General features: G+C 41.0%; 1 protein-coding gene across 2 annotated transcripts; it reads right to left on the bottom strand.

The window, feature by feature from the left end:
* Positions 1 to 608: 608 nt before the first annotated feature.
* Positions 609 to 4055, bottom strand: LOC114462387 (deoxyribonuclease-2-alpha-like). 2 transcript variants are annotated; one of them, XM_028445192.1, is made up of 7 exons: positions 3860 to 4055; positions 2755 to 2855; positions 2534 to 2684; positions 2364 to 2448; positions 2121 to 2279; positions 1826 to 2017; positions 611 to 1134 (listed from the first exon to the last, which is right to left on the bottom strand). In XM_028445192.1, exons 1-7 carry the CDS (start codon positions 3869 to 3871, stop codon positions 794 to 796), a joined length of 1041 nt encoding a protein of 346 aa, XP_028300993.1. In that variant the 5' UTR covers positions 3872 to 4055; the 3' UTR covers positions 611 to 793. The 2 variants fall into 2 exon arrangements, with proteins under 2 accessions (XP_028300992.1, XP_028300993.1); XM_028445191.1 differs by lacking the exon at positions 3860 to 4055 and having other exon boundaries at positions 609 to 1134; positions 2755 to 2876.
* Positions 4056 to 12000: the final 7945 nt, after the last annotated feature.

Here is a 12000-nt window from a genome sequence, read left to right as displayed (position 1 = left end):
AGCTTCATCGTTGGTCTTCTAATTTCCCCCTCTTGCCTGAAAAGCTGCCATGAAAATGACACATTTGGAAGAAATATGAAAAATCAGACACACAGAATGTCAAAGAAACTGTAAAATATATGTGGGAGAAGACTTTTTGCAGTATCACAAATCTCATTATGTATTCATTAATCACAGTTCTTGTCTAGTTGTCAAATGTGCCTCAATGTATCTCGTTATTATTTGTTTGTTTTGTTATTTAACTTTGACACAGACACATCTTTCAATTATTAGTTTTCGTTAACTAATGCATATGCGTTATAAACGTGTGAACAAAAATTAACTGTTTTTTTCCACGAAAGCATTATTAGAAATTAAAAAAAAAGATTTACAATATTTTCACAATAAAAATACATCAAGTATAAACTGCATTTTTGTTTGTTTATAGAGTCACGGCAGATTTTCAGCATCCCTTGTTTTAGACAATATACCTGCTCTGTGATGATGAAATCCAGACAGAGGCAATGTGAATCAAAGTAATAAACATTTATTAAGTTTATTCATGAATCACAACACATGAAGATATGATATATTCATTTTGCCCCAACAGTAGGACATAACACATTCACTTTCTAATTTAAAATGTGTAAAGAAAAAAAAATGCTCAAAATGACTGTCTATTGGATTGGTAAAAAAAAAAAAAGTATTTCCATAGTTATTCAAGTCAGAATTAATTAATTTGTAAAAACTTTCACTCTGCACCCGACAGAGACGTCTTCTCAACGTCTGACTGTCACGTTATTTCAACGTCGTTTCAACATTTTTCATAGCCTGAGTCTGGGATCAGCCGAACGAAAGCCTTTCCAACCACAGGGTTGTCAGTGCATATTGCTCCGCCCCCACGTTTCATTTGACTCTCCTCTCTGTTCATATCTGCAATGCAGGTCCAACTCCCATCCACTGTCACAGACCACTTGGAGTGATCTTGAGTGAAATTAAAACAAATTTTTTGTGTAAACATTAACTTTTTCACATTATAGACATGATGGGGGATGGTGGTGGTACAGTTAGAGGGGAGAGGGTGACGCATCCTTCCCCAGCTCTTCACATACAGATTCTGCAATGCCTTATTCACAATCAAGCCAGAGTAGAGATCTGCAACAAACAATGGGTAACAAGAAAACTTGACATTTAGAAATCTTATATCATACAAGATTCCTAAAAATCAACTTTACAAGTTGCATGGTATCATATTGAGGTTTTAGTTTTATGTTGCTTTTGGTTTAACAAAAAACAATTGTACAACTGTATCCATGAATAAGTCTCACAAACATCTCCATGCTCTGCAGGTTGGAAAATGGAAGAAAATACAATCCGCCTTAAACTCTGGGTATTTTATTTTAAAAATAAACTGGATGTTTTATTTTGTGTCTGTGCACAAATTGCTGTCCAGCATGAGCCGATCTTTGCTGAATTTATCCGGCATTCGGTAAAAATAGAAGCTCTGCGTATGTGTGGTGGACTGCCGGACTCATTCCGGAGCCGTACCGTATCCGCAGGTGGTGTAAACTGACACATTGACTAGAATAAAAATGTATCGGCTTTCCCGCCGTGCCGCAGTGGGTCTACAGTCATTCTGCATCCAGCGGAAATTGGAGCTAAGGGTTCCATTAAGGTTTGAGAGTTGGCAAGTGCTGAGCTAGCTACCCTTTGACCTCCAGCCCTAAAACCCTGAGTCAGCAGGCATAGCCTCTAACGCAAGATGCGAAAACAGAAGATGGACTAATGTGGCAAACACTTATCAACAATATTTGTACATCTACTTAGGTACTTTGTTCACACTCACCATCACCAAAACGTGTATATTTAGCAAAGCTGGAGAACTTGCGTCCAGATTTGGAAGTCAGAGTCATTACACTGAACCATGGTGGCCCTCGAGGGACGCAACTCTGCTGAGCAACACATCGCAGGTTGTTGTCAAAGGTCGTTGGTAGATCAGAGTCAAATGAATAAGCACGGATGTACTTGAGCTGTATACCTAGACAGTTTTGGGACAGAAGACCAATACAATCAAAATTCTTCTGCAAAATATTCCACAACATGTTGCATAAGAAATATGTGTAATATGAGTGAGGGCCTACCTATTTGATTAAATTGCTCATAGGGATAAGTCACACACATAAAGGTTTGAGCATTGGCATTAGCATTCTTTGGCCAAAAGACTTTTCTGCGATAATTGGGAAATCGTGGTGTGCTGTGTGACAGCCAAACTCCACCCATTCTGTTCAGCAACACAACACCTTTAAGGAGGGACAGAGATTTGTTATATTTTATTTTAATTCACAGAATACAATAACAAGTTCAATTAAAAATGCTTTACCCACCTTTACTATGACCAAATCTAGAAGGAGCAGCACCCTTTTTATTTGAAGGTTGATCATTGTATAGCATGTAACCAAAGCCTTCAGTCTGAGAGAAAAGACAGAACCTGAACATGTGTTCAGGGTAGAAATGTGCAACACAGAAATCCTAAGTGTATCCTTAGATACTTCACCTTTTTGTCGTAGAAGTCAAGAAGTGGTTTCAGCGTGTTACCCAATGCACCAGTCACACTGTCAATCTGCTTTGCACTGAGTCTCCACCCACTGGTGCTCTCATCCATGTAATAGTAAGACAACCCTGCAGGCAACTTGTATAAAATGAACCTAAAGATGTGGAAATATGTTTTTACTTGTGTACAAACACAATGGAAGAGAATTCATATACTTAACCAACCAATCAACATCATGGCCTGAGTCGTTCTTGCAGGTCACGTCAGAGTCGCAGCCTTGAAACATAATGACTGAACATATAGTGAATGGGATCATCACTATGTTCTGAAATGACAGGACACTCATTAGACAGGAAAACAACAAGGAACCTTAGTGGTCAACATGGATATCTTTGACCTTTTACATTTTTCATCAACAACATGTATTTTAGACACATCTATTGATAAATGGGACAATTTCTCATTGTCTGTCACACCAAGACATTTTTGAAGTTTCTTGATGAAGATCATACAGATGAGGTCCAATCAGTTATCACTGATGGCTTCTACTTAAGCACCATTCCTTTTTCAAGGGTTATTTTGTCATTTGGACTATCCTTCACATAAATCTTAATGAACTTTGTTAATCTATTAAAACCTGAGATTAAGAGAAGCAAGACATTTTCATATTACCACTGCAGTGATACTTTTTAATGTTATCCTTTTACCTAATTCTTACCATCCCTATTTAATTTTGTATCTCTGAAGATATGATTTATGTATCCAATGAGATTTTAACAAAACACGTTTGTCTGTTTATTCCTGTTAACACCAGCATTTTCTCACCCAAAGTTGAATATTTTCATATAGTGTGAGACTGATTCTATATGTTTTACATTTTTAATTATCCCAAACTGCTTCAATGGATAAACTCAGTTCTAAGAATGAAAAAGCAAAAAAAAAACAAAACAAAGTACATATAAACAATTAACCTACTAAGAACACGGAACATGATTGACTGTCTAACCTTCAATACAGTACCATCCTCTGTCACCTTACTCACAATAAGTAGATTTGGATAGAAGTTTTCAAAAGGCAGTAAAGTATTTGATAGATGGTCAAATTCAACACAAATAATGGATGTACTCAAAAAATGCTTATTCATCTTTCTTTTTTTTTTTACAAGAACTTCTAAGTAAGGTGGGAATCCACATTAATATTTATATTTGTGTTTAAAATTAGAGCTCTATGTAATAATTTTTAGGGAAGTAACTACTTAGTCCTCAATCAACATCCAGATATCACTTTTAAATCTTTCTAATAAAATAGTAAAAAAAGGATTCTACTTACAAAAAGAGCCATGTCTGTGTCCTTCCAATGTGCAGTACGCTGCAAGATTTTTTAATTACACTGATTTTCTAACTTCTGAATACCTTACAGTAAATAGAAACTGAAAGCTAGTTTGATTTCTTGATTTCGTCTAACAATGAAGTGATGTTTAATAAAGACTACACGTGGAATTAAAAAATGAGTGACTAAACCTGCTCCTATTTTGAAATGTGTCTAAGTAATAAGAGGAACCAAATAATGAGGAAGCATCCTTTGACATTTGTGTTTCTCTGTGCTGGTTTAAGTGGTTTTGTTACACTGTGATTGGAAATACCTTTTTGTGTTTCTGCATTTAATGAAGGTGAGGCATCATTTGTGTGTGAAAAACATACACTGAGTCACATCGACTCCATATGAATTTCAGAAATCTGTTTTCTTGGGTTGAATCAATTATTGCCTGATTTTTTTTTTTATATTTCTTTCTTTTTTTAAACTTCCATTTGTTCAAATCCAATTTATTTGCCATTTGCAGTGAAAAGAAACCACATCGGAATATTTGTGCAAAAATACACCAGTATGCACTAGAGACAGCAACAACAAACACCAAAATAGACACAATAAATTAACACAGTAAAAGTTCACAGGGAAACATTTCACACTTTGAAGCGAGGTAATAAAAAACACACTTATAACCTACTTAAAACAATACAACAATAAAGTGATACACCGATAAAAGTGCAAGAACAGCCTTCAACGTGCTTTGTTCAGCCTGATAACAGCTTGTGGGAAGAAGCTGTTAATGCGGCGAGATGTCCTGCATCTCAATGAACAATATCTTCTCTCGGAGGGAAGGAGCTGGAACCAGGGTGGTCAGTACCAGAAGAGTCATTGATGATTTTCAGAGCTCAGTTTAAGAGTCTGCAATCACTGAGAGCCTCCAGAACAGGCAGCTCACAGTCCTTTTTGCAGAGCAAACCACCTTGTTCAGAGCTCTCATTTCTTTGGCTGTTATGTTACCGAACCACACAGTCATAGAGCTAACAAGCAGACTTTCTATGGTGCAGCAATAAAAGTTAAGCAGAATCTTAGAGTTATTTGTAAATTCCCTAAGTTTCCGCAGAAAACTCGCGTGAGATCAAGCATTGTCCATTGTTGGTAAACAGAGTTCAAAGCAAAGGAGAAGCATCCTCAACGCTCCTGTTTTCTTTGTACGCAAACTGGAGCAGATTGGCACACGCAGGGATCTGGCTCTTAATGAAGTCCAGTATAAGCTGCTCAAAAGTCTTCATCAGAACAGACGTGAGGGCCACAGGACAATAGTCATTTAGACATGTCACTAGAGATTTCTTATAGGAACCGGAATATTGGTGGACTTTTTAAAGCTGTCTGGCATAATACAGTTCCTCAGTGACAAGTTGTAGATATCCGTTAAAACAGTTGCTTGGAGCACAGTTTCAGTATACGAGGAGGAATGCCGTCCAGACCTGGGGCTTTCCGGACCAACTTATTGGACAAGACACGCTGAACTTGCTGCTGTGTCTTGGTAAAAGCGCCCTGCTCAATGCATTCGGGGAAGACAACAGGCAAGGGATCAACAGACTCAAAGCGACAGGAAAAGTTGTTGAACTCATTCAGCAGAGCTTTGCCAACAGGAACAATTCTTCCTGTACTTGGGTTCCAGGACATAATAGATTTTATTCCTTTCCACATGCATCGAGAATCATCCTCTTCAAAGTAGCGCTCTAACTGGTCCCCATAAGAACATTTAGCATTTTTTATTGAGCGTTCTACAGCGTAACGAGACAGCTTGTAAGCAAACGCATCATCAGATTGAAACGCTAGTGCGCGCTCATGTATTTTCAGTTACAGAGTTCAACCATTGATTCTGACTGCAGTGTTTTTTGATTATTTTTCGTGGGACACAGCAGTCAATGCAAAAGTTAATGTATCCCGTAACAGTGTGACAGAATTCGTCCACATTGCCAGATTGGAAAACGGACCAGTCAGTGGCATCAAAGCAGCCCTGGAGCTTGATATTGGTCTTTTCACACCAGCACTGTACCAAACGAGAAGTTGGTATATCTTGTCTGCTCCTCTGTGTATAAGAAGGGAGCAGGAGAACAGAGGAGTGATCAGACTGAGACAGGACTAGAATGCTGCCTTTAAGTTGCTGTAACACTGATCTAGAATATGTGCACCTCTAGTTGGCTGTCACATGCTGATAGTAGTTGGGAAAGACAGTTCTTAAGTTACATTTATTAAAGTCACCAGCTACCATACCTGTCAAGTATCACGTTTTGGCAGGGAAACTCCCGTATTTTAACTCTCTTTCCCGCCATCTTCCTGTATTATTATTATCCCATAAATATCCCGTATTTTAATGTAATAATAATTCAAAGATGCCTTACTGAACTGAACGGCGTCACGAGCCTCGCAAGAACTGCCACCTGAAATGGCCTGGCTTGGTGGCAGCTCTCGCGAGATTAGTGCTGACAGCGGCACCAAACCCGGAAATAACTCAGAACAGAGATAATGAATGAAGACGTTCCGGCGAAAAAAACAAAGAACTGGTGTAAATATGTTGTAAAATGTGACAGAGAGTTTATCTTCCTAAAGAGCAGCAGGATGGGACACAGTTACACAATCTATAAGATTAATAACTGATATTTTAACGTCTACCACGGGGGAAGGAACCACGTAAGTCACCGTGAAAAATCAGCCAATCACATGCTCCACAAACATACACTGCTTTAAAAAGTGTTAAAGAATGTAAAATCTGCAACAAATGTGTCTAATAAGTCATTAGTGAATACCAGAGAACCACATGAGTGAGCATGAGAAATTATAATACAATATATAATGAAAATAAAATGTTACTCTCTAATTTAAAGACAAGCAACGTGAAATTAACAGTAAATATGCAACGTGTTGACTTGTATATGAACTGTAAGTATATTAAATAAACACACGTGCTTCATATACACATTTATGTTTTTATTTAGGCTGTTTTATAATTTAGGAATTAGGGCTGGGCGATATATCAAGATTCAAGATGTATCGAGTTTTCTATTTTGGTGATATAGAAAACTATAATATTTCATATTTCAACATATATACATATATATATATATATATATATAATAGCTTATTATGTATCAAAGTATTAGTTTTAGGAGTCGCTGCTTTTACTTCTCAGAACAACATGTAAAGCTCAGTTAGATGTAGTGCTCATTTTGTGCAGCTGTTTGTTAATAAATGTCCCTGTTTGGCGTTTTGTGGCAAATTTAACCCAGAATTGTCTTTCTGGTCAGACTTCATTTGATAAAATTATCTAGATTTATATCGAAACAGCCAACTAGTCAATGGGAGAACACAAGCCCACAACCTTCGACACAAAAGCCGAGTTGGGTCTCAGGATGATCCTCGCATCACCTGGGAAAAGCTGAGTGCACGACAGATGAACCAGGAGCGCATAGATGTCACCGACCCTCTTGGCCGAAGCCAGAGCCAGCAACAAGACAGTCTTAAGAGAGGCGAACTACAGGCCCTCAGGCACTCTGTATGGTGGAAATCACACTCTGTGACAATCCCACGGCTGACAGATTGAGCCCCTCAGGGGCCAAGCCCACAGTGTCAGATGGTCTGGACGTGGGTCGAAAAACTGTTCCCCTCTCCTGTGACAACAAGTCCCTGCCAGGGACGTACACACAGCAGCCGGTAAATCTCCGCCAGCCACTGTATGGCCGGCCACAGTGGAGCCACCAGAATCAGTGCGTGTCCGCATTCCCTCACCCTGGACAGGGTGGAGGGAATCCGAGCCAGTGGGGGGAATGCGTAAAGAAGCACGCACGGCCAAACGTGCGCTAGTTTGTCTGCACCGAGGGGAGCCTCCGTGCTGCGCAGGGAGAAGAACATTGCACACTGCGTTTTCTTTTCCCCTGCAAACAGGACCACCTCGGCCTTACCGTAATGGGCCCACTGCTGCCGCACCACCTCTGGATGCAGCATTCATCCCCCATAAAGCAGCGCGCCCCTGGATAACAAGTCGGTGCCCACTTTCCTGATTCCCGGAACGTGCATCGCTCTCAGTGAGAGCAGACGCCCAACATTCCACAGGATCAGTCTGCGTGCCAATGGCAGACATTGCATTTTACTCGTGTGTGAGTGCATGCTTGTGGACATGCAGGAGGGAGTAACAGCAAAGGTACCTGCGGAACCAGTCTTTCTCTCCCGAACAGCAGAGGGGCAAGCCTTGGCAGAGGGGATGACGGGGCGTGAAAAGCCCGAGATGAACGGTTGCACGGGTGAAAGCAAAGGGGACGAAGCTGGAAAACGAGGGAACCTCAGTTTTGTCAGCAGAGGAGAAGAAAGCTGTCAGGCAGTCTTTTTTTTTTTTACTCCTCGTCTGCGCGTGCTGAGCAGACTTTGCCGGGAACCCCAGCTAGAACCCTGAGCAGCCGCGACTTCCATAAACTGTCTCTACTTCACCCGCCTCCAAGGGGACACCGTGCGGGGGGAAGGAGTCCTGCTCAGACAGGCGTGCCAGTCTCCGTGGAGGCTTTGTGTGTTAAACACGGTGCAGTCCTTACACAAGCCCGGAGTGTTGACCGCCGTGCGGGCATGTTCCAAACCCAGGCAATTGGGGTAGACTGTGTGCCTGTCCTTAGTGGAGATTTTACCCCCACATGGACAGAGGCGAGCCCCAGAGCATCCCGCTTCCTAGGTGAGAGAGGCCCTCGCTTCCATCACCGCGAGACGCAGTTAGAATAGCAGGTAGCTAGCTTATGCTACCACTAGGCAGCTAGCACAGGTGCTAGCAGGGATGCAGGCCAATGTGTGCTGGACAGTCTGAGACATTGAGGACAGCGTTGGATTTTCCCAAGATGGCAGTGTGGGGGGCAAAATTATTAGTTCATATATTTTAATCCTTAAGCCTTGGGTAACTTTCCTTTGTGTGATTTTCATGTCTTCAACTTTGCTGGGTCAAACTGCCTTGTCAAAAGCCACCACCTTATCTCCCCAAAACAATAAACGCACAAGGACGCATAGGCACTCTGTGTGCGCACTCACATGCTCACACAGTCACATGTCACACACACACGCCATACACATCCATTCACACACACAAACACAAACGCACACTCCTCCGTCTCTATGACAACCGACAGATAACAGGACTGGTTGTTTAGACCCAAAAGAACAAACTGTCTTTCCTTTTCACCCTCTGTCCTCACCCCCTCCCTCTGCCTCTATCTCAATCTCCTGGGGGGAGGAGGGAGGGGGACTGAGGGGAATATACGTATTGGATCAGAACTGTCTCACTCAATCATCGGACGTCCGCCTGGACGGACGCTAATTTTGTTTCACTTTGTTCCATCTTGTACCTTTTTTTCTTAGTTTAGAATAAACTTTTTTATATAAAATCATCAATGCTTCTCCTGGACTCCATCATTCAACCAGAGCAATAAATCATGTCTCCAAATGAGGTCAACCGTAAATTCAGCCGTAACAGCAGCTTTTGCCTTTGTCTGAAGCTAGAATACCATAGTACCTGGAGCTGGAGCCGGGCTACACACTTTCGTGAGAGCCCAGAGGGAGGACCTACATGCGCACGGGCCTGTAGGCACCAAGGGCAGTGGGACCAAGATGACAGCGAAGTGTGCTGAGGTCAACGCACCGGCCTTGCGGCAAGAAGCGTGCAGCGGGGCTAACACCAGAGTGAAAGAGCCGCTGCGGACCAATGTGTGCTGGAGCAACAGCGTTGGAAGGAGCCATCAGCCGGAGCCGAGGCTCGGAGGTTCACTACCTTTCGGCAGCAAAGGACAGCACCTACCAAGCAAAGCAAGGTAAGAGCTGTAATTCACCCACTTCTCAACCAGTTGTGGTCCAGAGCAGGCGCTAGTTCTGCCAGCGTCCGGCGACTGGAATAAAGAGAATCCACCTGTGGACAGATAAGCTGGCAAAAAAAAAAACGCAAGATAGCTGAAAGGAGAAGAGGTGTTTGAATGGTGCGCGCCTGTCCGCGACCTCCTTTTATAGGAGGTGGGTCTCCCCCCGGACGTGCTTCACCGGCCAATCAGGAATAAATGCTTCTGAGGAATGAAGACAGAGGTTGCATCCCATAGAGAGACATCTCACGAAATATTATGAAATAGAACCATGCATATTTTTATCTCTAGCATAATAAAAATAAGGGGAAGAGCAGGATTGCTGTTGGTAAAACAACCTAAAGACGTGCTTTACCCTGTGTTTTTACTTTAGAGATGTAGTCATTTCTAACAGGAAGTGTTTTAAACATCTGAAACTACATGTTTGCATATCATTGTGGTTATTTAAAGGTTAAAAGGTCATTTTTGCCTTGATTCTATCAATGAACTTAAATGCATGACAATCTTTCCCAATATAAAAACATTACGATGAAACGACTGATCTATTACTCAAACAAAAAAAGTTTGAAAAGCATTGCTTTCAAGGTATTTTCACGTATAGTTATGTTACTTGTTTTAAAGAGCAGCTTCCTGTGCTGTAGGATCCTTTTTCATTTCCTCTTATCAACATATTTGGCTTGTGATCTACAGCAAACACTGCCTTTTGGGTACAAACCGCTCGAACTTGTGGCCTGATAGACACTCTGCATGTTCCGCATTTAGAAGCTGCTTCGTAGAAGCAACAAACTCTGAGCCACAATCATTTGGAAATGGAGGGGATTATGGGTGTTTTAGGCCAGGAGCTTGTTATCAAATCAGTCAACACAATACAATGTTTAGAAGGAAAATGGCACAGCAAAAATTTTGTATAAAATGGCTAACGTTTTGTTGGTTTGTGCAGTTATCAAAAGTGTGTTGGTTACTAACTCCCTATGTCCATTCGGATGGACAGTCCTTTGATTTAATGGTAATAAAAATTCCCTTTTTAAGAACCTAAATGCTATTAAAGGGGCATTATTATGAATAAATCCCTTTATCATGGTCATGTTACAGTGATATACATCCCTTTAGTCTCATTCAAAGGGCCAAAGTTGAAAAAGTTCTGTTTCCTCCCTCCATTGTTATTCCACATTTTGTAAAAAGTTGGCTCCAAACAGGCGAGTAGGATTTTTCTCGCTACTCGACGTCAGGTAGTGGAAACTCTTTCCTCCTGACAATCCTGGCTCCTTAGGTGAGTGTTTGAAGCAGCTGGATGAACTCGCTGCTACTGCTGAGATAAACACAAACCCTGAAGCGCTGAGACGGACTCACATTCACAGTAGCTGCTTAAATATCCATGTGTTTTACTGTAATGTGCAGTTTTTTGTGGCAGAAAACAATAACAACAGTGTGTGGATAGCAGAAGAAAATCGCTTTGGTGATCACTGATCTTCCGCTCATAAGCGAGGCATGAAGTCTTTGTCTACAGACACGCCTACTCATGAATATGCAAAAGTAGACCCAGAAACAGCCTGTTCATACAATTGCTCAGAAAGTCACTTTTCAGAGGGCTTAAACTCCATAAAACAGGCGAGTTTGGGAAAATATACCTCAAATACTATGTTGTTGGGGTTCTTAGAACAAATGGAGATGGGCGAAAAATAGCATAATACTCGACCTTTAATGTAAATAGTCAAAATATCAAATTTTAGAGATATAGCTGTTTTCTGTAGGCTTATTTTCCTATATCAAGTTCAAAGTGACATGATGAAGACCCTTTAAAAAAAATTAAAATTGAAATCTGAAAAGCGTACTGGAGTGGAAGGTCTGAAGCAGTGGTTCTTCTCAGGGGTTCGCCATGCGTCAAGACACACAGTAAAAATGTGTCACACAGAATACTTTTCCATGATAATCTAGTTTATTAGAAGATAAATGATAATAATCTTAATATTTAAATTTTAAATGATTAAAATTTAAAGCATTATGAACAAACCAAATCAACATACAAAACTTTCATGATTCAGTCTCCAAGTGTCCAAGACAATTGTGTCAGAGCATCTCCAGTTCTGCACCCGTTGTGCAGTGTTTCCTATCTGTGTTGGTTAACTTCAGTGTGGGGATAAAGCGCTGCATAAATCAAGTCCATTTACCATTTTGTCAAGACAAATTTAGGGTTGGAAGAAGGCTTTGGAAGGTTTTGTGCATTGCACGTGAAGAGCATGTATAGGTTGGGATGCAACTCAACAGTTGGTGTTA

The sequence above is a fragment of the Gouania willdenowi genome, chromosome 4 (assembly GCF_900634775.1).
Source record: "Gouania willdenowi chromosome 4, fGouWil2.1, whole genome shotgun sequence".
Classification (NCBI taxonomy): Eukaryota; Metazoa; Chordata; class Actinopteri; order Blenniiformes; family Gobiesocidae; genus Gouania; species Gouania willdenowi.
This window is presented reverse-complemented; position numbering and strand designations above follow the sequence as displayed.